Source organism: Malaclemys terrapin, chromosome 23 (assembly GCF_027887155.1).
Source record: "Malaclemys terrapin pileata isolate rMalTer1 chromosome 23, rMalTer1.hap1, whole genome shotgun sequence".
In the NCBI taxonomy this organism is placed as follows: domain Eukaryota; kingdom Metazoa; phylum Chordata; order Testudines; family Emydidae; genus Malaclemys; species Malaclemys terrapin.
In genome coordinates, this window is record NC_071527.1 from 5053881 (window position 1) to 5077344 (window position 23464).

General features: G+C 47.1%; 1 protein-coding gene across 3 annotated transcripts; it reads right to left on the bottom strand.

The window, feature by feature from the left end:
- Positions 1–2100: 2100 nt before the first annotated feature.
- Positions 2101–10300, bottom strand: LOC128828524 (keratin, type II cytoskeletal 5-like). Of its 3 annotated transcripts, none has more exons than XM_054013260.1 (10): positions 10046–10300; positions 9696–9985; positions 8507–8727; positions 6951–7011; positions 6331–6426; positions 5300–5464; positions 5002–5127; positions 4022–4242; positions 2938–2972; positions 2101–2423 (listed from the first exon to the last, which is right to left on the bottom strand). In XM_054013260.1, the coding sequence occupies exons 1-10, from the start codon at positions 10293–10295 to the stop codon at positions 2101–2103; spliced, it is 1788 nt and encodes a 595-aa protein (XP_053869235.1). In that variant the 5' UTR covers positions 10296–10300. The 3 variants fall into 3 exon arrangements, with proteins under 3 accessions (XP_053869235.1, XP_053869236.1, XP_053869234.1); XM_054013261.1 differs by having other exon boundaries at positions 9696–9868; positions 9977–10300; XM_054013259.1 differs by having other exon boundaries at positions 9696–10300.
- Between the last annotated feature and the right edge of the window lie 13164 nt (positions 10301–23464).

Genomic DNA, 23464 nt, shown 5'->3' on the forward strand with positions numbered 1-23464 from the left:
TCAGATAAATTTTTGCTAAAACACACAGTTCTGGAGATTTTTGCGGTACCATTGCTGCTGATGACTATACTCACAAGAAATGCAATATAAAATAAAATGATCTAGTACTTCTGGGCCAGATTCAAATTTCAATTGTAAATACGGAGTAACTGTATTGAGACCAAGGGACATATTTCCTGATTTACATCAGTGTAATTTACATCAGAGTCTAACCCCCTCGGACAAAGATATTCTTCCCATCTGCTGTATATGTTGCTTGAATTTTCCACATAAGTGTTTTAAGAATTGTACTATAATTTTCTTAATTCATTCTTAATATCAAATTAATCAGACTTAAAATTGCCCTGTTGGAAAAGTTAACTGTTCTTAAAGGTATTTTTTTAACACAATCCACTTTCTCTCCTTCTCTTTGTATTTCTCTTTCAACATTGTAGAAACTCCAGTGCAGAGATCTCAGGTGGAATTTTCAAAAGCACTTATGGGAGTTAGGAATTCGGGCCAGATTTTTAAAGGTTTTTAGGCATCTAGTGAGATTTTCAAAAGTGCCTAAATCCATAGGCAGTTAGGCACTTAGATGTTTTTGAAAATCCCACCAGGCACCTATGAGCATCTTTAGGTGCCTAAATCCCTTAAAAATCTGGTGTTTGGGTTCTATTTTGAAAAGTGACTTCGGAATTTAGGAGCTTATATGCCATTGTCTTTCAATGAGACTTTGGCTTCTAGGCCTAGATCCCCAAAGGTATTATTTGGGCATCTAACTCCCACTGATTTCCATGGGAGTTAATCACCTAAATACCTTTGATCTAGAACCTAAATGCTTGTCACTTTTAAAAATAGCACTAAGGTGCCTAAGTCACTTAGGCCCTTTTGAAAATTTGAGTTAGGAGCTTTTGAAAATCCCATTCCGTTTCTTATGTGTATAAACAGGTTACATTTGTCAAAAATACTAAATCACTTAGAAGCCTAATTCTCATGGAAAATCATGGAAAGCCAAGAGGACTTAAGCTCCTAAATCACTCTGGCACTTTTGAAAATGTTAACTGTGCTGCCTAGCACGAGGCTAACAGGAGCCTTTTGGCAGTGTAAATATTAAATCATAATAATTGTTCTCTCGGAACCCAATCCCTGCTCTGGTTAATTTTGTTTTAATCTCAGTAACTCAAAACCAGAGCTTTTACATAAACAGATTTGATCGTTGGTACTTCTAGCCTTTGATAACACATGACCACAAACCTACATGTAAACCGCGTCATAAATCTCATGTTTGCCTTGGGTTTAGTTTTGAAAATGTAACACAATGGGGTAAACTTTCCTTTCAATAAAAGAACACAAGGATTAGTATTTGATAAGCCATTTGTAAATCTAATCAGCGTGGCTGTGGCTAACATTTGCAAACACTGTTATCTAAAGTCAGTTTCACAACTTTAATTCCCTTCCTTAATCGATATTCAGCTTCGGAATACATGGCCTTATTTTCAGAAGCACTGAGTGCCCAGAGCTCCATTGACTTCAACAACAATTGCAGCTGCTCAGTATCTGTGACTATTAGACCACTTATTTTAGGAGCCTACATATAGATTTTGGGAGAGATCTTCTAAAGCACTAAAGAGATTTAGGAGCACGAGTCCTAAGGACTTTCAACGGGGTGCATGTGCCTAAATCCATTCGGCTGTTTTGAAAATTTCTCCCTTAGGTTCTTAGGCTCGGGTGCCAAGTTTGAAAATGTTGACAACCTCTCAGGTCACACGGAATACAACAAAGGCCCCTGTTCACTTAAGCAGAGACTTAACTTTTAAACATAAGTTTAAGTCCCTTCTTGAAAATGCTTAAGCACCCGCTTAACTTGAGCACATGCTTAACAGCTTTCCTGAATTAGGACCCCAGTGCTTAAGAACTACTATGCCAGGAGCCAAAGAAACAGGCGCATCATTGTCATTCACACTAGAATTATAAAAGGGGGGGCTGAAGGAATTCAAGATGCTACAGGGGGTTCCTTGCCAAAGTGATGGATTGTTGCCGCGGGGGGTAGTATCAAGGCAATTATACGTGGGTGGGGGGAGTGGTCTATCTATGACTTGAGCTGTGGGGAATTCCTCAAGCTTAACTTTTAATGGTCTTTTTGCTGGAAGAGGTTTTGGAGACAATTTTCACGCCCATGCTGGTTCCCACCCCAGTGCCTTTCCCGCTTCCGGTGCTGAAATTTCCTCCTCCAGCGCTCAGCCCGCTGCCACCTCCATAGCCAAAACCGCTGCCCCCTCCGACGCCGACGCCGCCGCTTCCAAAGCCGAACCCTCCGCCTCCGAGACCGAGACCACTTCCACCTCCATAGCCGAATCCTCCTCCGCCTCCTGCTGAGCTAAAACCGCCAAATCCTCCTCCTAAACCAGCTCCGCCACCAACTCCAGCGCTAGAGCTGACCACCGCTGCAAGAAAACCACAGCCTGGTCAGATGCCCGGTTGAATCAGGGGTTCGGTTCCAGTGAAACATGGACTCTTAACTGGCCCTACTGGTAGGGTTGCCGACCCTCCAGCATTGTCCTGGGATCTCCAGGAATTAAAGAGGAATCTTTAATTAAAGGTTACCTCATGTGATGAAACCTCCAGGAATCCATCCAACCAAAGTTGACAACTCTACCTACTGGGCCCACAATTGGGTATTGAACCTGGGACCTCTGGCACTAAAAGCATGGGCCTCTGCCACCAGAGATAAAAGACTAGGCCGCAGAGCCTCAAAGATAGTTAGGAACTCACGTCCCATTTTGAAATCAATAGACTCTAGGTGTCTAAATGAGCTGGGGATAGACCCTGTAACTAGCAAGAGGAGCAGACCCTTTAATAGCTTATGTGGGCCAGCCATAGAGGGAGCAAATGCCCACACTCGCCTAGCACGGGTTACATAAGCCCAGACACTGCTCCCGACAGGAGCGAGATACTCACAGTAGCTGACGGGGATGACGCCCTCTCCGCTCAGCCTGTGGGGGAAGGCAGACAAAAGGAAGGTAAAAGTCACATGGAGGAGTTCGGCTTTTAAGATCGGCGCCGTAAATACGTGAGGAAGTTTATCCCAGCTGCTTTTTCTGGCACATTTGCAACCTTGCAGTGCTAAGATCTTCAAAGACTCGTTGACTAAAAGGCCAGAAGGGACCATCATATTCATCTAGTCCATTGAGACCATCTGTTTTCATGTTTTCCTAGGAGGCTAGTCTGTTTCTGTCTGTGGAGCCTAAATACCTTTTAAAATCTGGCCCTAAGTGAACTGCTCAACACCACAGGAGCAGGGTGCAAGAAAGGCAGGGAACCAGACCAGATTCTCCTACATTGCAGGCTAGACTAACCACTGTACCATCCATCCTTCTTGAATAGGGAACCCAGCCCCCAACAGACCCATGGTAATTTTGCAAAAGATTAGCCACTCAGCTTGCTGGGCTGAGAGTCAAGAGATGCTGCTCCCTGTGGACCTTCCTCCATATGTTTGTTGTATCCACCTCTTGTCTCCTGTCCTGTGCAAGGACTTTGTAAGCTCTTTGGGGCAGGGACTATCAACCACCTAGCCCAATGGGCCCTTGATCGCAGATTGGTGTCTCTAGGTGCGACTTCAATACAAGTAATAAAGTGACTTGGGTTCTATTCTAGCTCTGCCAGTGGCTTGCTAGGTAACCTTGGGAAAGGAAGTATCTAGCTATCCCCACACATACACATCTATCCATCCATCCATCCATCCATCATATACACTCCTCTATCTGTCTATCTACGTTATTCTGAATTGCTATATCAGTCTGCATATAGAACTTTCTCTCTCTCACTGTGCATACATTACTATCTCTCTATCTAGGAATTTATATTAGACTCCCCACTGTGTGTACCTCAATTTACTCTCGGTGCCTCAGTTTCCCTGTCTGTAGAATAGGGATAAGGATACTCCCCTGCACCCATTGAAAAGTGCTTTGAGAGCTGTAGATGAAGAATGCTGGATCTCAATGAGTCAGAAGCATTATGATCACTCTCATTCTCTTGCACCCACCTGCTCTCCTCTCCCTCCAGCAGCTTCCTGTAGGTGGCGATCTCGATATCCAGCGCCAGCTTGACGTTCATCAGCTCCTGGTACTCCCGCAGCTGGCGCGTCATGTCCTGCTTGGCCTTCTGGAGAGCATCCTCCAGATCAGCCACCTTCATCCTGGCGTCTTTGAGAGCCAGCTCGCCACGGTCCTCGGAGTCGGCGATCGCCGTCTGCAGACTGGCGCACTGCAGGGGAAGGGAGTTGGCTTCCTTTTAATTACCAGCCATTTCTCTCTGTGTTTTCCCGCTCTCCTTTAACAGTGCAGAATTCACAGGCAGAGAGCTGACTCCTAGCTGTCCTTGCTGCTGTTAGCACCAGGGGCGTGACTGGCCTGCACATTTCCATAGCCTCTGTTTGCCAGAATCTGGGAATGGGCGCCAGGGGATGGATCACTTGCTGATTCCCTGTTCTGTTCATTCCCTCTAGGGCACCTGGCACTGGCCACGGTTGGAAGACAGGATACTGGGCTAGATGGACCTTTGGTCTGACCCAGTAGGGCCGTTCTTATGTTCATTGCAGCTGTTTTCTGCATCATCATGACCACTAATCTGGCCTATGCTACTGAGACACAATATCCAGTCAGAAGGTGGTGACTGATTTATATTTACAGCTGCTAAGTCTTGTGCTGAAGCATTTTGAGCTATGGCCATGTCTGCGGCGTACAAACCATTGTGAGGGCTGAGTCTCTGGCTTAGCAAGAATGATTTAGTGCAGTGGAGAGAAGGCTGATAGGTATGTGTGTGAGCACGCATGCACACCACTGCCCTCTGCTGGGTGGAATGAAACTACTTACGTGTGACATGTCGCCCTCTACTGACTGCAGCTGGTGTGGCTATACATCCTCACAGTGCTGCAGCTGACAGAGTGGGGCGGGGGGGCAGGAAACTGCGTGACAGGAGCAGGCAGTTCTGTCTTCTCCCGTCTCTAGGGAGAGCCGTTCCTACCTGGTTCCTTGCATTCTCAATCTCGGCCCGTAACCTCTGGGTCAGCCGGTTGAGCTCTGAGATTTCTCCCTTTGTGTTCCGCAGGTCATCGCCGTGTTTCCCAGCAGTGGCTCGCAGCTCCTCGAACTAATATTCAGAAACAAGAGGGGGGAAAAAATACAACTTAATGCCCAGCCCTGCACTTTAACTAAGCAGCCACTCATTTGGGCGGGAATAACGGCATAGCTCTGGGCACTGTTTTAAAAGAATTGAACACCCGGAGAAGAATCCGGGGTCCTCCGTTTATAGATCCACTCACCTTGTTCTGATACCATGACTCAGCCTCGGCTCGGCTCCTGTTAGCAATGTCCTCGTACTGCGCTTTGACTTCGTTCACGATGCTGCTAAGGTCAAGGTCTCGGTTGTTGTCCATTGACAGGATGACAGAGGTGTCAGACACCTGGACATTCAGCTGGGCCAGTTCCTGCAGAAGTACATGGGCGTCTGAGTCACCTCTAGTGCAGAAATGTCCCGATAGCCACCATCTGCCTTTAAAAATGCTGGACCTGATTCTCCTTCCATGTACCCAGGCGCAAATCAGGAGAAAGTCCATTTGTGTGTCAGTGGAGCTGCTCTGGATTGACAGTGGTGTAGCGCATCAAAAACAAGTTCACTATCTTTAGAAGTTTAGGTCCAGATTGCAATGTAAACCCGTTTAAATCCAAAGTGACTCCACACCTGTGTCAATCCAGAGTGACTCCACAGAAATCAACGAGGTTACTCCGGATTTACAAAGGAGCAACTGAGATCAGAATCTGGACTCTAGCATTTTTATTTAAGCCGAACACAGAGACAGGCGCACACTGGAAATTGGTATTATTCAAAACCACTCAGGGAATGTGAACTTTGACAGTCTAGGAGTCTGAGAAGTGTAGTAGCTCTAAGTAGTACAGGAGTTTTGTACTTAGAAATCCTAAAGATTATTCTCTTGTACGATAAAAAGGCATGTGTTTTTATTAAGATTGCAGTCGCATGTAGAGGCTTCAGCCAAGGTCCGGGCCCCATTGAGTCAGGTACCGTATCAACACAGAATGAGATAGACCTGGCCCCGAAGACCTTATGCTAAAAGTAGACAAAACAGCAATGAAATGACGCGACTCCAAGATCACACAGCAGCTAAGTGGCAAAGCTAGGAGCAGAACCCAGGTCTACCGAATGCCAGCCCAATGCCCTATCCAATGGCCAAAACCCCCTTCTGTGGTGGTCTTGATTCCCTCCCATGTTAAGCCTGCTCATGAACATAGGCCGTATTTAATTTCCTAGCGAAGACGCCATGAGAAGAAGCAATACCGCGTCATAGAGGGTTCTGAGGAAGTTGATCTCATCCATCAACGCATCCACCTTGGCCTCCAGGTCTATCTTGTTCATATAGGCGGCATCCACGTCCTGAGAAACAGCAAACACAGTCACAACTACAGCCTAGCGGCCTTGGCTGGTGCAGAAAAGAAGCCAAGGATTGCCCAGGGGTGAAGCTCAAGCAGCCTTTCCGGGTCTGTGTGGGCTGGGGAAGTCGACAGAGACACTTCATTGCACTGCTGACTTTTAAAGGACAAAGCTCAGCGAGGGGGTGCATAGAGCTTATAGGGGAAGAACTCTGAAGCATTCTGGGCCAAAGATAGGGAGGGCGTAAAGCATGGAGGTAATATTTTGGGGTCTGCTCACAATCCCTCCCTTACCCTTCAGAAATGCTGGCATTCTGCCAGGTCCAGTGTAGTGTCAGGGGGGTGGGAGTGGGGAAAAGATGCTACCTCCAACCCCCTTAGAAAACTTAGTGGGACAATTGAACCTTGTAGGGCAAAGGAGGCCTTTCAATTGGATTTGGACACCAGCTCTCTTAGGCACCTTTGAAAATCTCAGCCTTCGATACCGCAAACACAATGAAAATTGTAATCAATCTTAGCATGGCTCACCTTCTTGAGCACCACAAACTCATTCTCCGCAGCTGTGCGCCTGTTGATTTCGTCTTCATATCTGTAGGGATAGAGGGGAGGCAGCGCTAGACCTTGTTCATGGAATAGGAGAGGCAGGAAGGCAAGAATTTCTTGCCTGAGCTCCCATTTGCAAATGCCTGTTTCTCAGATTAACCTGGCCACCTTTCTTGTAGCATGATTATCGTTTCTACTGAAATTTAGGGTAATGCTTTTTACAAATTGCACTTCCTTTGGTCATGCTGATTCTTTGAATTTTTGGCTTCAAAACGGGAAGATAGATGTTTAGAAAAAAGGAAATCTTTCCAGACACTATCTGCATTAGCTGCAGTCCAGGCTAGCGATTGGCTTTCGCTTCAAAATTTAGCTTCTCAACATGATCCATATTTTCAACCTCTCTAAAATTTTGGTGGGGGGGCTTTCAAGGTCCAGTCTGCTACAGAACTCAGATTCACATCTGGATGCAGCTCCATCTCTGTGTGTGTTCATGGCCCACCGGCATTGACCCTGTTGGTCAACGCTAGACAGTGTTTGGTCCTGCCATGAGGGCAGGGGACTGGACTCGATGACCTCTCGAGGTCCCTTCCAGTCCTAGAATCTATGAATCTATGGTCTCACCTCCTCTCTCTTTCCACATCCACTCTGCAAAACTGCTGTAAAATTGTGCTCTATAAGCTTGCGAGATGTTTTAATTTCCCTTGCAACAGTAGTGATGCGGCTGGAATGTCATGTGCAGGGATTGAACACCAGATCTTAACGCATGTGCATTTGTTTGGAGCAGTGGAAAACTCATAAACATTCTATGTATGCCAGTCACTAGACTCACACGGTGTTCCATATATCTCCTCAGCAAACATACTCCATCTCCTGGGTTTTTGTCCCTAAAACTCACATGTGCAGGCTTAAGATTTGGGCCATGTGTGTTGGTCATGCCTGCTGTAAGCATGAAAAAAATGTATCACAACTTGAACTGGTTGGAGAATGGAATTTCCCCTCTGGCGGAAATTCAGACATTTCCAAATTTGTTGTCACTCTGAATCAGAACAGAAAGTTGGAATTTTGACATTTTTCTCAGTGTGGAAATTCTGAAAAAGTTTAATGTGAAACACTGTCTTCCAGTAATATCAGATTGTTTTGTGCAGATGATGTTAAAATATGATATAATTATGTTAAATACGTGTCTGTAAAATGTGAACTATAATATATAGTTCAAATCATTCTACCATAAACGTTAATACAAAATGAGACAAAACAGTAAAGTCCATATGAAACATTTCAACATTATCAGCATGAAACAAGAGTCAAAACAATTCATTTTAACGCTTTTCCTTTGAACATTTCGTCAAATTCAACATGTTCCCATGAAACTTTTTCATTGCCTTTTCCAACAGAAAACTGTTCCATCTAATTTTTATCAACTAGCCCTCATCGCAACAAAGCTACCGTACCGCCAAGGATCTGATCCCCACTAGAACGACTGTAGAGTGTATAATTCAGCACAGATCAGCTCAATGTCCTTCCATTAAACATTCACTTACTTGTTCTTAAAATCCTCTACAAGGTCCTGCGTGTTCTTCAGTTCTCCCTCCATCCGCCCTCTTTCATTTAACAGGTGGTTCAGCTGCTTCCTCAGGTTGTTGATATAAGACTCAAAGAGGGGTTCAAGGTTATTCTTGTTGGAATTGGATTTCTGACCCTGATCCTGCAACAGGGTCCACTTGGTCTCAAGCACCTTGTTCTGCTGCTCCAGGAAGCGGACCTGAAACCCAACAGGCAGAAGATATTTAATGGAAGATATTTGCAACCATGTTGACACCTGAGATTCAGTAACTTGGCGGTTCAGGGGGCAAGAGAGGACATATTGAATTAACCCCTACATTTTCTCGAAAACAACGGGCCAAATCCTCAGGGTCTCTCACATTAACGTAGTCTTTAGCCAACCAAATCTCCCATTGACCAGCTCAATTCCTGAGGTAGGCTGATGTACTAGCTAGGACAATATAGACTGGGACTCGAGATATCTGGGTTTTATTCCTATCGCCGACCGTCTGTGTGACTTCTGTGCCTCAGTTTCCCCATCTTTGTAAGTGGTGTAATGATATTTAACAACTTCTGTCGCTAAGTATTGGCTTACTCCAGTTTTCCTTCATTTGGGCTCAGTCTGGACTCAGGTGTACTCCATTTAAAGGCATTTTCCTGAGTAAACCCAAGTAAGGACCTTAATATAGAAACATGGAGTTATACCTAAATAGTGACTGAGAGAAAACTGATTCAGCTTGTGGTCAAGCATTAGCAGAAAGGTGAGAGTTAGAGGAAATGCCCCAATTAGAGACGAACACCATGTTTCACTGACATTTCAAATTGTGTCCCAAAAAGGAATTACAACTATTAATGAAATAGTTGTGGATTTTGCAATCTATATTTCACGTTTCCCCTCTTTCTGTGTGCGTTTGGGGGTGGGGTGGAGCAAATCAAGTCCCTGGTCTGTTCAGTTTCCAATGCTAACCACTGAGAAATCTGGATTCGCGTAGCACGTAGAAGCACGTTCATTTACTGGAAGATTTGAATCAATCAGTGCAAAGAGGAAACATTTGCCGGGTGAGAGACTTACTAACTCATGGGTTTTTGTAGATATCCAAATATGAAAACATGCCTTTTCCATTCCTTTCCACCTATCTGCCTTTTTCCATAGCACTCCCATCACCGTAGTTTCTGATAAACTCTCACCTTGTCAATGAAAGAAGCAAATTTGTTGTTGAGACTCTTAATCTGCTCCTTCTCCTCTTTTCGCACCTGTTGGATGTTTGGGTCAATCTCCAGGTTCAGTGGCGCCAGGAGACTTTGGTTGACGGTCACTTCTTGGATGGTACCCATGCCAGGTAAATTGCCACCCCCAAATCCTGCTGGACTTCTACCTCCACCAAAGCCTCCCCCGCCACCAATACCAAGCCCACTGCCACCAAAGCCAAATCCACTCCCAGCGGCCCCACCACCAATACTGAGCCCACCACCGCCAGCTCCCCCGCCAAAGCTAGATCCGCCACCATGACCTCCGCCGCCAAGATAGAAGCCACCACCAGCTCCACCCACAAATCCACTCCGGAGGTTGCTCCCACCACCGATGGAAATTTTCTTAGTGGCCCCTAGGTTATAGAGGCTCCGGCTGCCAAAACTGCCTCCGCCGCTGAGCCTTCCGAAACCTCCGCCGCCTCTTGACACGGAAACCGAACTGAAGCTGGCTCTGTGGCTACTTGGAACCACAGCAGAGACTGTACTGAAGCCCTTGCTCCCACCTCCACTTCGGATGCTGCCGGATTGCCAGCTCATCGTGGCGGGAGAGATCAGCGCTGCTGCGGGAAAGGAGCGGAGTCGGCAAGCGGTGCCTTCTGGTGAACACCCCACCGGAGCCTTGCCCCTTTTATCCTTTGGGATCTGGGCTGGGTTGCCTGGAAGTGAAGCGATCAGTTGAGCGCCTTAATGGTTTTGACATTCCTGGCAGGCAGGTGTCGAAATGAACTTGTTAAATGCTCACTGAACTCAACCACTCCCGTGGAACTGATGGGAGTCTGCATCGCTGATCGGCTTCGATCCAGCAACAGGGTTATCTAACGCCTCATTTTCCGGCAGCGAGTGCTCAGACACGGAGCTTCGCTTTCAGAGGCGAATCGTTTTTATTTTCCTGCTGCAAAACAAAGGTGTTTCCATATGAATGTGCCCCGAACTACAAGCCATGTTTCAAGAACCAATTGGCACTCTCATCTGAGTCAGCGATGGTTGCTCATTGGTTTCACATACCCCCAGATGGCAATTGTCCAAAACTGTTCAGTTACTATGTACCATGCTGTAACATCGCAAGGGGCTAAAACCCCCAATTCTCGAGTGACAGCCCTTACCACAAATAATGCAGGTGGAAACTGCAGGGCCAGATGAAGCCGGTCTTAGAACATAGAGCATAAGAACGGCCATACTGCGTCAGACCAAAGGTCCATCTAGCCCAGTATCCTGTCTACCGACAGTGGCCAATGCCAGGTGCCCCAGAGGGAGTGAACCTAACAGATAATGATCAAGTGATCTCTCTCCTGCCATCCATCTCCACCCTCTGACAAAGAGAGGCTAGGAACACCATTCCTTACCCATCCTGGCTAATAGCCATTAATGGAGTTAACCTCCATGAATTTATCCAGTTCTCTTTTAAACCCTGTTATAGTCCTAGCCTTCACAACCTCCTCAGGCAAGGAGTTCCACAGGTTGACTGTGCGCTGTGTGAAGAAGAACTTCCTTTTATTTGTTTTAAACCTGCTGCCCATTAATTTCATTTGGTGGCCCCTAGTTCTTGTATTCTTCTACTGTCTTCTACCGGCTTTCACTGACACAGACAGTAAGCTGAAGCCCCAAGGTAAATGAATGCACCCAGGAATAGAGGTGGATGGAATACGTCAATTTCCAGGATTATCCATCCGGTATCTTACCAAAGCCCTACATTCATTTAAAAGATGCACTAGCTAAAACAACTTACTCATCGTCAAGGTGAATGGGAGACTTGTCTGAATTAATTAGAATGAAAGTCAGTGGGGTCTATATCCTACTAGTGCCTTTAAAAATCTCCTGCTTACTAATGCGGGACAAAAATTTCATGAGGATTCTTGGCCTGGAGGCATAGAACAGCTGTTTGGCCGCTGCACTGGCCTGATGATCATTGACAAGGACAGCTCTATTTAAGGGCCATGATTTGTGCAATCTTCAAATGGATTGCTCCTATGGTAGTGTGGCTTAGTGGCTAGAGCACTGGATTGGTACTTAGGAAACCTGGTTTCTATTCCTGGCTTGGCCACTGGGTGACCATGGCAAATGACTTCACCACTCTGTGCCTCAGTTTCCCCAACTGTAAACATAAATGTGACTAACGATAGTGCTCTCCTTTGTAAACCGCTTTGAGACCTACGGATGAAAAACATTATAGAAAAGCTAGGTATTATTATTATTACATTCATACTCTCACAATAAGCTGTTTGAGGAAGGGACTGTCTTTTTCTTCTGGGTTTGTATAGCACATTGCACAATGGGGCCCTGATCCATGACTGGGTGCCTAGACCTTACAGCAGTAAAAATTATTATTATTATTAATAATAATACAGTAAGGAGAAGCATTTGGTCCAGAACCTGAAACCCTTACTCTTTTGGTACTGAGAGATTCCTTTAGGGTTGCCAAGCTTCCAGGATTGGCCTGGAGTCTCCAGGAATTAAAGATTAATATTTAATTTAAGATTATGTCATGTGATGAAATCTCCAGGAACACATGCAACCAAAATTGGCCACCCTAGCTTACTTAGGTAAACTCCCCAGGGGATCACAGTTGAGCTCTCTACGTTCAGAATTTCTGAAGACATTGCTTCACAAAGGTTCGTGAAAAGGTCAGAAAGAAATGAACATTTTTAATTTGATTCAACATTTTTCAGTGGAAAATTTCACTTCAGTAGGAACAAAACAAAAACACCCTCCTATCTCTCCCACCCCCCCCACACACATACTTTTTTGCCCACAATAAATAAAGTAAATATCTGATAGGGTTTATTTCCCCAAATGAAAAGAAAGGAAACAAAAAAATTTCCAAATGGCCATTTTTTGTGACAATGTTCAGTTGCTCTAAAAGGCCTTTTCTCTGAAAAAGAATTGTGTTGGAATTTTTTTCCACCAGCTTCATGTGAAATGACATTAATTATATATTCATTTTAAGAAATGATCAAATAAAATAATAATCCTATCATCATAATAATAAAAATAGGTTGCACATCAGCCTAAAATGTTCAGGTTTGGGGGGTTTCATTTTTGTGTCAAAAATTGAAACTTTCCACTGCAAATCTCCATGGAAACAAAGACATTTAGTTTTAGCTGAAAATGTCCATGGGGAAAAATATTCCGACCAGTTCTACATCTAGTTGTTGGTCATCTTTCTTACATGAGCCCCGATACAACAGAATGACCAAAGCCTGCAATGCATTTGTATGCAACAGTCACCTTGAGCTAAATTCTGCACGGCTCTGCTCTTCTCCAGGCCTTGGAGGTTTGAGATTATTTATTTATTTCATGTTTGAACAAGACACATGGTCCTGCAATTGCTTCACACATAGAACTGCCCAATGAAGAGAATGGATGTTTGGATATGTTTCATCAGGACCAATGAGAAGCAAGAATCTCCTATGTCTTCTCTGAGGGAGCTCTATGCATGTTGCAATTGCACAACCATGTGATTTGTTTAAAGATCTGGAGGCAGGAGAAAAGCAGAGAACTAAACAGACCAATTGCCAGAACCAGAGCCAATCGGGGGGGAGGAGGGAGGCAGGAGGACCATTTGGCCTGGGCCTCAAACTCAAAAGGGGCCTCAAATGTAGACCCTTGTTAATTTTTTGGCATTTGACAAGTTTCGCAACTTGTTTTTATGCGCATCCCTATTGGACCAAAATGTGACACACACTCTCAGCTTAGAGCTGCAAATTTAAGCAAATAAAAGATGTGATTTGGTAAAAGACATACTTTTTTGTTAACTGATATAGATTTTGTCACATTAAAGAGTTAAAAATGTTCAGAAATATTAATAAAAATATATCGGTTCTGATGGCACAAGATTAGACCACGATGAACGTGTCCTCTCAAATCAGCTGATTATATAAACAAACCACTACTAGTGGCTGGTGCTGGATCAAGTGCGTGTTGAAACGTAGAGAATCGTTATATTTTAGTGCCTTATTTTGTTTTCATGTGTCGTCATTTTTTATTATTATGGCTAGGGGCCTCAAAAGCTGGAAGTGGCCTGGGCCTCTCTGGACCGCTGAGAGGACCTGGCCAGAACTGCACCCTTCCCTTTGCACTTTGTGGGTATGTCTACACTGCACCTGGGTCTGAACCTCCCAGCCTGAGTCCACAGACTTGTCCTAGCAGGGCTTGCACTAGCAGTGCAAACTAAAAACACCTGTGTAGATGGTGCTTTGAGGTTGCGACTCTGAGGGAGGTGGACCTGAGAACCTGAGATTCAGCCCATGATCTCAGTAAAGTTACACCCAGGATCCATGGGGCCCTGTGTGTTTGAGGAGCTGGGCTTGGTTACATGGGAAACCAGAGATGAACGGAGTGCTTTGATGGGCTTGGTTTGCCTGGGAGCAATATGAGAAAGTCTTTATACTCTGCTAAATAAAGACAAACACTACACACCTATTTAATAGTGCTCGTCAGCGTTTCACTCCGCTGACACTGAGATGTCTTTCTGACCGGCTTTTATGCAGCAAATAGAAATTAATCACATTGGTCCAGTGTTTGCCAAAAAATGTTTCACCCAGTTTGTTTTTCACAAGGAGAGAACCAGCTGCAGTATTTTAAAGCAAAGATGTAACCTGCGGATCTGGCAACCATATAAAGTATTTTACACACAGAGAAACAGAGTGAGGATGGACTAGGTGACCTCTTGAGGTCCTGTCCAACTCTACTTTTCTATGATTCTACATGAATCAAATTTTGCTCACACAAAAATGGGCCAACACTGAATCAAAAGGGGGTTGTGCATAGGGTGACCAGATGAGAGGAACAAAATATCGGGACACATGGCGGGGGGCCGCCGGCGGAGCGAAAAACAACAACAGGGAGTGCGAAATATCCGGACAAATGGCATCCCAACCAAACATTGGACAAACAACTAAATATCTGGTCACCCTAGTTGTGCATGTTGACATTGCTCTTTTGAGTCAAACATATTTTAACAAACTTTTTTGAAAGAAGATCCACCTCCAACTTGATAGTATTTTAAATCTCCATTTGAGCAAACTGATCTGCAAGGCCTTTATCGTGCACGCACTTACGCATGTGTTTAGTGTGAAGCACGTAACTGTTCCACTGACACGAGTGGAACTGCTCATGCACTGGAAGTTAAGCCTCAGCATAAGTGTTTGCAGGACTGGGGCCTAAATGCACATTGACCTGGTTTCTCTGGCAGAAAAAGCACTTAACTACATGCTTAAGTCCTATTCAAACCAATGGGAGATGCATGCTTAAAGCTGAGCATATAAAGTACTTAAATGCTTTGCTGAATGAAGATGGACTGCTGGTTTGAAGCAACATAAAGTAAAATGAACAAATTATTCCCAGTGCAGTCAAATTAGGACAGTAAAAGTTTGACCACAGAAATCTAGCTTCTAGTTGCAGGGCCAGATTCCCGGCTGATGTAAAAGCCCATGGAAGGAATTTTGGGCCCGATTTATACCATCTGAGGTCTTACCCAAAGCTCATAAACTTAGAACACATTGACAAGTCCAGGTAATATACGAAATACAACCACCAAGAGCTAGGGGAGCGTCAGATCGTCTTCATGCTGTCTTGATCCCGGTGAAGGAGAATTACCCTAAAGCTGATGAACAACTTCAGCTCCGATGTTAATTATGAAAAAATCTCATGAGATTAAGGGTGTGGCCTGGCCCAACAAGAGCGAGGACACTTTCCGTTCAGGTTCCCACACTATCCCTCATTCAGTCTATTGTGCATGAGGTATGCAAGTAATGCAAGGGGTGGGAAAAAGGCATGATTCTCTTCCTTGACTCTCCCTCATCCAGTTCATCTGTGGGTAGAGGAGGCAGCTATGGAAGGGCTCTACAGGGAACTGCTCATCACACCCCTGTCAATCTGGATCTGCTCTGTTGGATTCAATGGAGTGACAACGGTATAAATCCAAAGTGGCGAAGAGTAGAATTTGGCCCTCAGTGTGCACTGGGTGTATGGAGCCAGATCCTGAGCTGGTGTAAATCAACCTGGTGCCGTTACAGATAATCTAGCCCAGGCTCTCTGCAGTGGCCCCGTATCAGCTCCATCCACTGGGCCAGTGTTACGAGCTCCAGAGAATTCAATAATGGCTTCAAAAGGGGCCCATCCATGTTCCACACCCAGGTACGAGATTGACAGGCCAGACACCCACATTTTCAAAAGCTGCCTCTAATTTTGGGTGCTGAAACTTGATATACAATGGGCCTGATTTTTCAGACAAGTTCACCATCCACAACCCCAGCTGGAGTCAGTGGGACACAGAGGCCCGCAAATTCCACTGGAGAGATGAATTGACTTGACCAAGATCACCCAGGAAGTCTGTGACAGAGCAAGAAATTGAACCCACATCTCTCATAGAATATCAGGGTTGGAAGGGACTTCAGGAGGTCATCTAGTCCAACCCCCTGCTCAAAACAGGACCAATCCCCAGACAGATTTTTATCCCAGTTCCCTAAATGGCCCCCTCAAGGATTGAACTCACAACCCCAGGTCTAGCAGGCCAATGCTTAAACCACTGAGCTATCCCTCCCCCTCAGGATGGTGTCATATCCACAGGACCATCCTTCCTCTCTATGGCTTCTTTCAATATTATTATCTTGCCTATAATTACACACGAAAATTATGTGTATTATCACCCACCTTCTTCCAGGGCTAACTGAAATGCTGAGTATAACACACTGTAATAAAGATGTTTTACCTACGTGCATTCTTGTCCCTCCAGCAATGTCAGGGTATGTAGCAGTCTCAATATTCAGGGCCAGCCTGAGATTCTGCAGTTCCTGGAAGACTGTTCAGTTGACCACTTTTCAACAAAGCCATAAACTTAACTATGCATTGCAATGTAATGCAATTCAAAGGGGAAATTTGCTCTTGGCAGATACTTTACGAAGACACAATCTATGAAGGTACAACCATTGGAACAATTTACCAAAGGTCATGGTGGATTCTCCATCACAGGCAATTTTTAAATCAACTGGATGTTATTCTAAAAGATCTGCTCTAGGAATTATTCTGGGGATGTCCCATGGCCTGTGGTATATTGGAGGTCAGACTAGATTGGGGTGGGCAAATTATGGCCCGCGGGCCTGATCTGGCCCACAGGATTGCCACCCCTGTGGTGCAGCAGGCCCCACGCTGCTCCCGGAAGCAGCCAGCACCACGTCCCTGCAGCCCCTGGGGGAGGGGGGACAGAGGGCTCCACGCACTGCCCTTACCTGCAGGCACTGCCCCCCGCAGCTCCCATTGGCTGGGAACGGGGAACTGCAGTCAATGGGAACTTCGAGGGAGGTACCCACAGGCAAGGGCAGCGCATGGAGCCCTCTGCCCCCCTCCCCCAGGGGCCACAGGGACGTGGTGCCGGCCACTTCCAGGAGAGGCACGGGGCCAGGGCAAGCCCTGGTGTGCGTTGCTGCCACCCCGGAGCCACTCCAGGTAAGTGGTGCCGGGACAGAGCCCACACCCTGAGCCCCTCCTGCACCCCACACTCCAACTCCCTGCCCTGAGCTCCCTGCCACACCCCTCCTACACCGCAACTCCCTGCCCTGAGTCCCCTCCTGCACCTCTCAACCCTCCTGCACCCCAACCCCCTGTCCTGAGCCCCCTCGTACACCCTGCACCCCTCTTCTGCCCCAACCCCTTGCCCTGAGCCCAGTCCTGCACACTGTACCCCCTCCCACACCCCGCATCCCAACCCCCTGCCCCAGCCCTACATTCATGGCCCTGCATGCAATTTCCCCACCCAGATGTGGCCCTCGGGCCAACAAGTTTGCCCACCCCTGGTCTAGTGTCTGTGAAATCTAATCTCCTTTGATCTGCCACAATGGTCCCTTCTGACCTTGGACTCGATGAATTATCTCCTCTCTCCCCCATGATACAACACATACTAGACAAGGAGTCTAACGTTACAGCACCTCTTCACCTATAAATGTGTTCAATGGAAAATTGGTAGGAAGGAACCATTTCACAGTTCACAAAGGGTTCCCCCAGAAAGTTTTTGCTCAACGTAAGCCCTCAAAATAGGGCTTAAGTGGTGCATGGACCTTGCACAGGCCCTCTCTATAGGGGCAAATTTCACCTTAGAAGGAGAACTCGAGCTCAAATGGAAAGTTCTCTGCGTGTAATTGAAGGGATGGACAGCATTTCAGTCAATTAATGTAAACACAGGGATAATAGCAGGTTGTATTCAGTCTGGCTATTAGCATATGACTGTTTTCCCAAACTACACCAGATCCCCTGGAGCTATTCTGATTCACATGGCGGAGTGTTTCATTTCCATGTCGTGGCAATTACATTTTCGGCCACGGGGCTAAGTCCACAGCAAAGTTTTTTACGTGATTTGGAAGGAGGCCCAGGAGAAAGAAACAGGAAGTTTAGGGAAATACCCTCTATATCTCACGTTTCCAAGCCACTAAACCGCATAACTAATCACAGGAAAATTCAGATTGGATGCATAGAACCGCTTAAGTCCTCTTTGCAGGATATCTATGGAATTCCCATAGGGTAGAGGCCTTGTACTGATAACTCTGAACGCAGATGAATTTCACCTGAAATGAGTTGATTTACCCGCGTTTCTTTACAGGAGTATGAAAACATGATAATGAATCCATATGATCCAATTTTCAACTGGATGATATCAGACAGATTTATTTATTCAGATTGTTTTTTCAATGTTTTTTTTTTTACAGAATCCCATTGTTTTTCTTTTGATTCAATTGTCACATTGACCCTGAAGTTCTGCACAGAACTCTTTCTGCAGAGAGAGATTGTGCCAACATTTCCTCCTGTAATTTACAGTATGAGTGAGCTGGGTCTTACTTAGGTGATTTGTAGATACTGGAAAATATGTTCTGTGCCACCATTAAGCACCTGAAGGTGGCGCAGAGATTTGTTTACATGGGAAAACTCATCCGTGGCTTAAGGTCCATTGTCTTTAGTGTGAGATGAAGAGGTTGATTCCATAAAATAGGATTTCACAAAGCACTGATCAGGGATTGGCAGCTGGTGAGGCCATGGAAGATAGGTAGACCTTTACAACGTATGATGGTCTTGCAACTGGTTGGGAAATTATTTCCCCTAAGAATATTTTGAAGAACAGACTTTTTTGGCTGGATTTTCATTGAAAACCTCAAAATTAAACACTTGTGATGAAAACAAACTTTTTCATGAACAACTTCTGGTTCATCAAAAAGTGGCCGGGGAGTGGGGGTGGCGGTGGGGGAATACAGTATTCCCAAAGTCAAATTTTCAAAAATAATGAGTCAGGCCCTAAAAATCATGGTTTTTTAAAAATAATAAATTTAGGTTTCTCTTTCCCAGTCTGCTGGTTTCTAAATCTTTAAGGTGCACCCACTTCACATTACCAGGCTATTCTCTGCAACCAAAAGGGCTAGAAATGTAGTGTTTTACAAAAAAAAGCTGGGATTTGCAATCGTAGGACTCCAGGAGGAGGGGCTTTAAGAAACACACCAAATATTGTGAGACTTGAGTTCAAACCACAAGAGTTGGCAATGCTGAAAATGGTTTGACAGCAAACTTCGGAGCAGCTCTGTCTCCTTCATTTCCCTCAGGGTGGGACTCGGCTTTCAAAAGTTTGGAGGATGTACTGGTGTATGCTACACTTGTATTGCATACTCACTGACTGCCAAATTGGTGCAAGTTGTATTACTTCTAACTTGCATTCAGTTTATACCTGGACGTGCACTTTATACCTGGCTTTTTCAAATTGTGGGGCCAGGCCCCGCTGGTGGGGGCTGCATGGTCTCTGAGTCAGGCCTGAATTTTACTCTTTATTGAATGTCTTGAAAAATCAGAAAATGTGAATGGATTCTCTGTTAGGTTCCCCTCGTCGATTTGTTTCAGCTATACAGATACCGTCTCCCTCACACATCCAGCAGGAATTCTGCTGCAGTGACTTTCCTGGCCACTAGGGGCAGCTGTTGGTCTTCCCTTTAGAGCAGGGCCGGCTGTAACATCTTCTCCTCCGCTCTCAATGCTCCCTCTGCTGGTGCCCAGCCAGCCTGGAGCTGCTAGTGGAAAGCGAATAGGCGGGGGAAGCCGCAGCAGCCAACCACCCAAAGGCCTGGCTGGCAAGCGGGGGAGGAGGTCGATTGATGGGAATAGGCGCCCCAAGGGGAAACAGGCTGCGGGGGAAGGAGTTGCTTTTGGAGACTTTCAGACTTTCGTTCTGATCCTCCCCTCCGCCCCCCGTCTTCCTCTAGCCCCTGCTCCAACCGCCTCCCTCCCCACAGTGCCTCTGTCTCCTCAGATTGGCCTTCCCCCACAGCCCCTATCTCATTGCCCTCCACCCCTGGACACCCTATCCTCTCAGCCTCCCCTCCCCATCCCAAATCCCCGTTCCCTCTCGGCAGGGCCGGCTCCAGGCACCAGCCCACCAAGCATGTGCTTGGGGCGGCGCCTGGAGGGGGGCGGCATGGCGGGGCGCTCCGGCCCGAGAGCGGGGCCGCGACTGGGCTCGCCGCCCTCCCCGCGGCACTCTGGCCGGTTGGGGAGAGCAGAGAGCCCCGGCCGGGCTCGCCGCCCTCCCCATGGTGCTCCGGCTGGTCGGGGAGAGCGGAGAGCCGCAGCGGGCTCTCCGCCCTGCTCCCGGCACTCTGGCCGCCGGGGGCTCGCCGCTGGGGACAGCGGAGAGCCCCAGTCGGGCTCTCCGCCCTGCTCCCGGCACTCTGGCCACTGGGGAGAGCGGAGCCGCGGCAGGCTCGCCGCCCTCCCCCCTGCGCTCCGGCCGGTCGGGGATTGCCGGCCCGCGGCCGGGCTCAGCGCCCTCCCCTGCTGCGCTGGCGGGGGGGGGGAGGGGGCGGCGGGTGGCTTTTTTGCCTAGGGCGGCAAAAAAGCCAGAGCCGGCCCTGCCTCTTGGAGTCCCATACAACCTCTGTCCCCACGTGCTGTACCATTGGCCTGTTTCCACTCCTTCTGGTCCCCCAAGGGACATTTTGCAGGTTTCAGGTTTTTTTAAGTCTTTCTCCAGCTGGATAAGTCATGTATGCACAGAAACGAGCTCAGCTAACACACTGTGATGGATACAATAAAGGCTATTATAACTGTGTGTCTACATTAGTACTTCACCAATAGTCTATCGCTGTGAATATCATCTCCAGCACATGGGAAGTGGGACCTGACTCCATTTGCTTCGATACAAGTGGAGCTTGTTTCTTCCCTGCTGAAGCTGGCCCTGTAGCTTTAGCACTGTGTGTAGGAGCCATAAGGTCTGAAGTCAAGCGCTGGGTGAACTGAGGGTGCACTCCAGACAAATTTCATGGAGGAGAGAGACCCTGATTGTCGTAATGCCTGGGTGCTTTCGAGAACAACAGAATACCAGGAACATTAATGTCTCTTTTCCCCCTCACAATGATAATGTGGCAATCACATGGATTCTTCTGCTCCCCAACTTGCTTAAGGATGTTCCCAAAGATTTCTGAGCCCAAACTCATCTATTTGCATCTAATTCATCCTTCATTCTTGGTTAGACTTGGCATCTCCAGGTTCTCTTATCACTTTGTTCATCGGTGTTGCGAGAATAATATTGTGCAAGCACATATTTGCTTTTTTTTGGAATGGGTGGTACTCTGAGCTTGAGTCCACAGTTGGAGAAATAGGGTTTGTCTGCACGGCATGGCAAAGCACTCTAATGTGTTGCACTCTACCTAATGTGCCAGGGAACAACACCGGAGTCACCAAAGGAACATTCATCTTGGAGAACCTCATCAGCTTGTTTTAACTCTCCAAGCTTTTATTCCTTTCCTGCTTCTCACCCCCTGGGCACATTGCTGTCCTTTCTAAAGGATATGATACTCCTAGACCCCTTCATCTAATCCACCATTACTATCCAGGCAAGATCCTGGAAAGGTTTCCCAATTAACTGTAGCAACAAAACCCCATTCAGATGTCTGAACTGCCTATTCTCCTCCCAGATAGTCTTCAGATGTTGCTGTGAAGCACAGGAGCACAAGTAGCAAGCATAGGAAGGCCAGGTGGCCTCCTGAACAGGACTCGGAAACCTTGGTTCTAACACTAACCTGCCGCATGACCTTGTGCAAGTCACTGTGGCCTTGTCTATTTAGGTCATAAGCTCCTCTAGGCAGGGACCATCTCTGTGCCTAGCATAACAGGGGTCCTGATGTAGTGCCTAGATACTGTGAATCTAAGTTATTTTAATTGGAAACCAGCTCAGGTCAGCCTGAACAATAGCACTGTGGCAACGTCCAGACTAGAATAAGACATCCCAATCACATAGCTCCTCCACTCACCAAGCCAAAGGACCTCAGCTGGACCTCAAGATCTGTACTCGTCAGGGATATGACTAGGACATGGGCCGTCATGCCTAATGGTTGCAGCCATGGGACGGCCAGGCCTGGAGGTTAGAGAGGAGCCGAGCTGGAGTCCAGAATCAAGGCAATGAGACACCCAGAGGAGCAGAGTCAAGGTGTATGGGCCAGGGATCAACGTCAGAGCCAAGGGGTGAGTCGGAGACGTGGTCAGGTCAGCGCCAAGGCCGTCAAGGATGGAGAAAGGCAAGGGCTGAAAAGGGGACAACAGCAGGCATGGGGAACAGGACCAAGCACAGCTGTGGACATGGAACAGGTTGAGCTGCTGGCCAGCTCTGGCAGCGGCTGGGTCAAGTAGTAAGCTAGCTCCATCCCTCCACCAGTCAGGAAATGCAACCACTCAGGAAGCCCCTGCCAACATTGGCTGTGTCCAGTGTTTTTGCTAGGAGACTGACCCTGCCGTCGCCGGCTCCCTGGCAGGGCTATATGAACCAAATCAATCCCGTTCAAGCCAAGGGATGAAAGATCTGCCCTACCTTTTCTTTGCGTGTCCATTCTCCCACGGCAGCCTCTGGATCGGCTGGACTCAGCTCTGCAATCTCCTGTGGGTTGGTTCTTGGGTCATCGCACGGCGGGCCCCTCTTGTTCTGCAACTCCTGCCTCTAAAATCCAGAAGCAAGAAGATGGCTGTAAGGGAATATCCATTGCCTCGAAGATGGGCGGAAAGGAACCCTGTTGTCTGCTGATGCACTGGGCCTGGATGACTGACAGGATAACCTGACTTACAGGTTCAGATCGGAAAGGACTGACACGTTGTCCCCACTATACAACAACAAACAGTTCCTAGAGCCGCTCCGGTTGTGCTGTGGTGCAAAGAATCCTGGGATACGCCCCCAGCAATCATAGCACCATGCCTGCGCACCAGACGTGCCAGTGTGGATTCGGGGGAGCAGCATTTGGTGCATGTACGACCCTGCAGGGTGGACTGTTGGGGTGGGCTTGCTTGGCTTCTGGTCTCAAGCCTGTGAGCCAGGCTGTGGGCGCACCCAGCAGTGTAGACACAGTGGGTATGTCTACACTGTAATAAAACACCCACGGCTGACCCATGTCTGCCTTGCAGGGTGCAGGGCTATAAAAATGTAGTGTAGACATCTAGGCGTAGGCTGGAGCTTGGGCTCCGGGGCCCTCTCCCCAGCGATTCACAAACCAGGGGAAGATAGATGGAGGAATGCCTACCTCACATGTTCAGCTTGATCTGGTAGGCGTGCTCAGAGGTCCAGACGAAACGGGTGATGGCGGATGAGACCTCCTTCAGTCCAGTGGACAGTGTACTTACCTAGGATGTGGGAGAACTGTGGTTCAAGTCTCCCCCTCTCAGAGGTGATGCATGGGAGGCATGTCCCCCCCACATTT

Bases quoted from the DNA above. Each gene is read 5' to 3' on its own strand.
- LOC128828524 (XM_054013259.1), bottom strand. From the start codon at position 10,295: ATGAGCTGGCAATCCGGCAGCATCCGAAGTGGAGGTGGGAGCAAGGGC. The intron at 6,427-6,950 runs GTGAGCCATGCT...GCTGTTTCTCAG, and splicing joins AGTTTGTGGTGCTCAAGAAG to GACGTGGATGCCGCCTATAT. The intron at 4,243-5,001 runs GTAGGAACGGCT...CTTCCCCTGCAG, and splicing joins TTGAGAATGCAAGGAACCAG to TGCGCCAGTCTGCAGACGGC.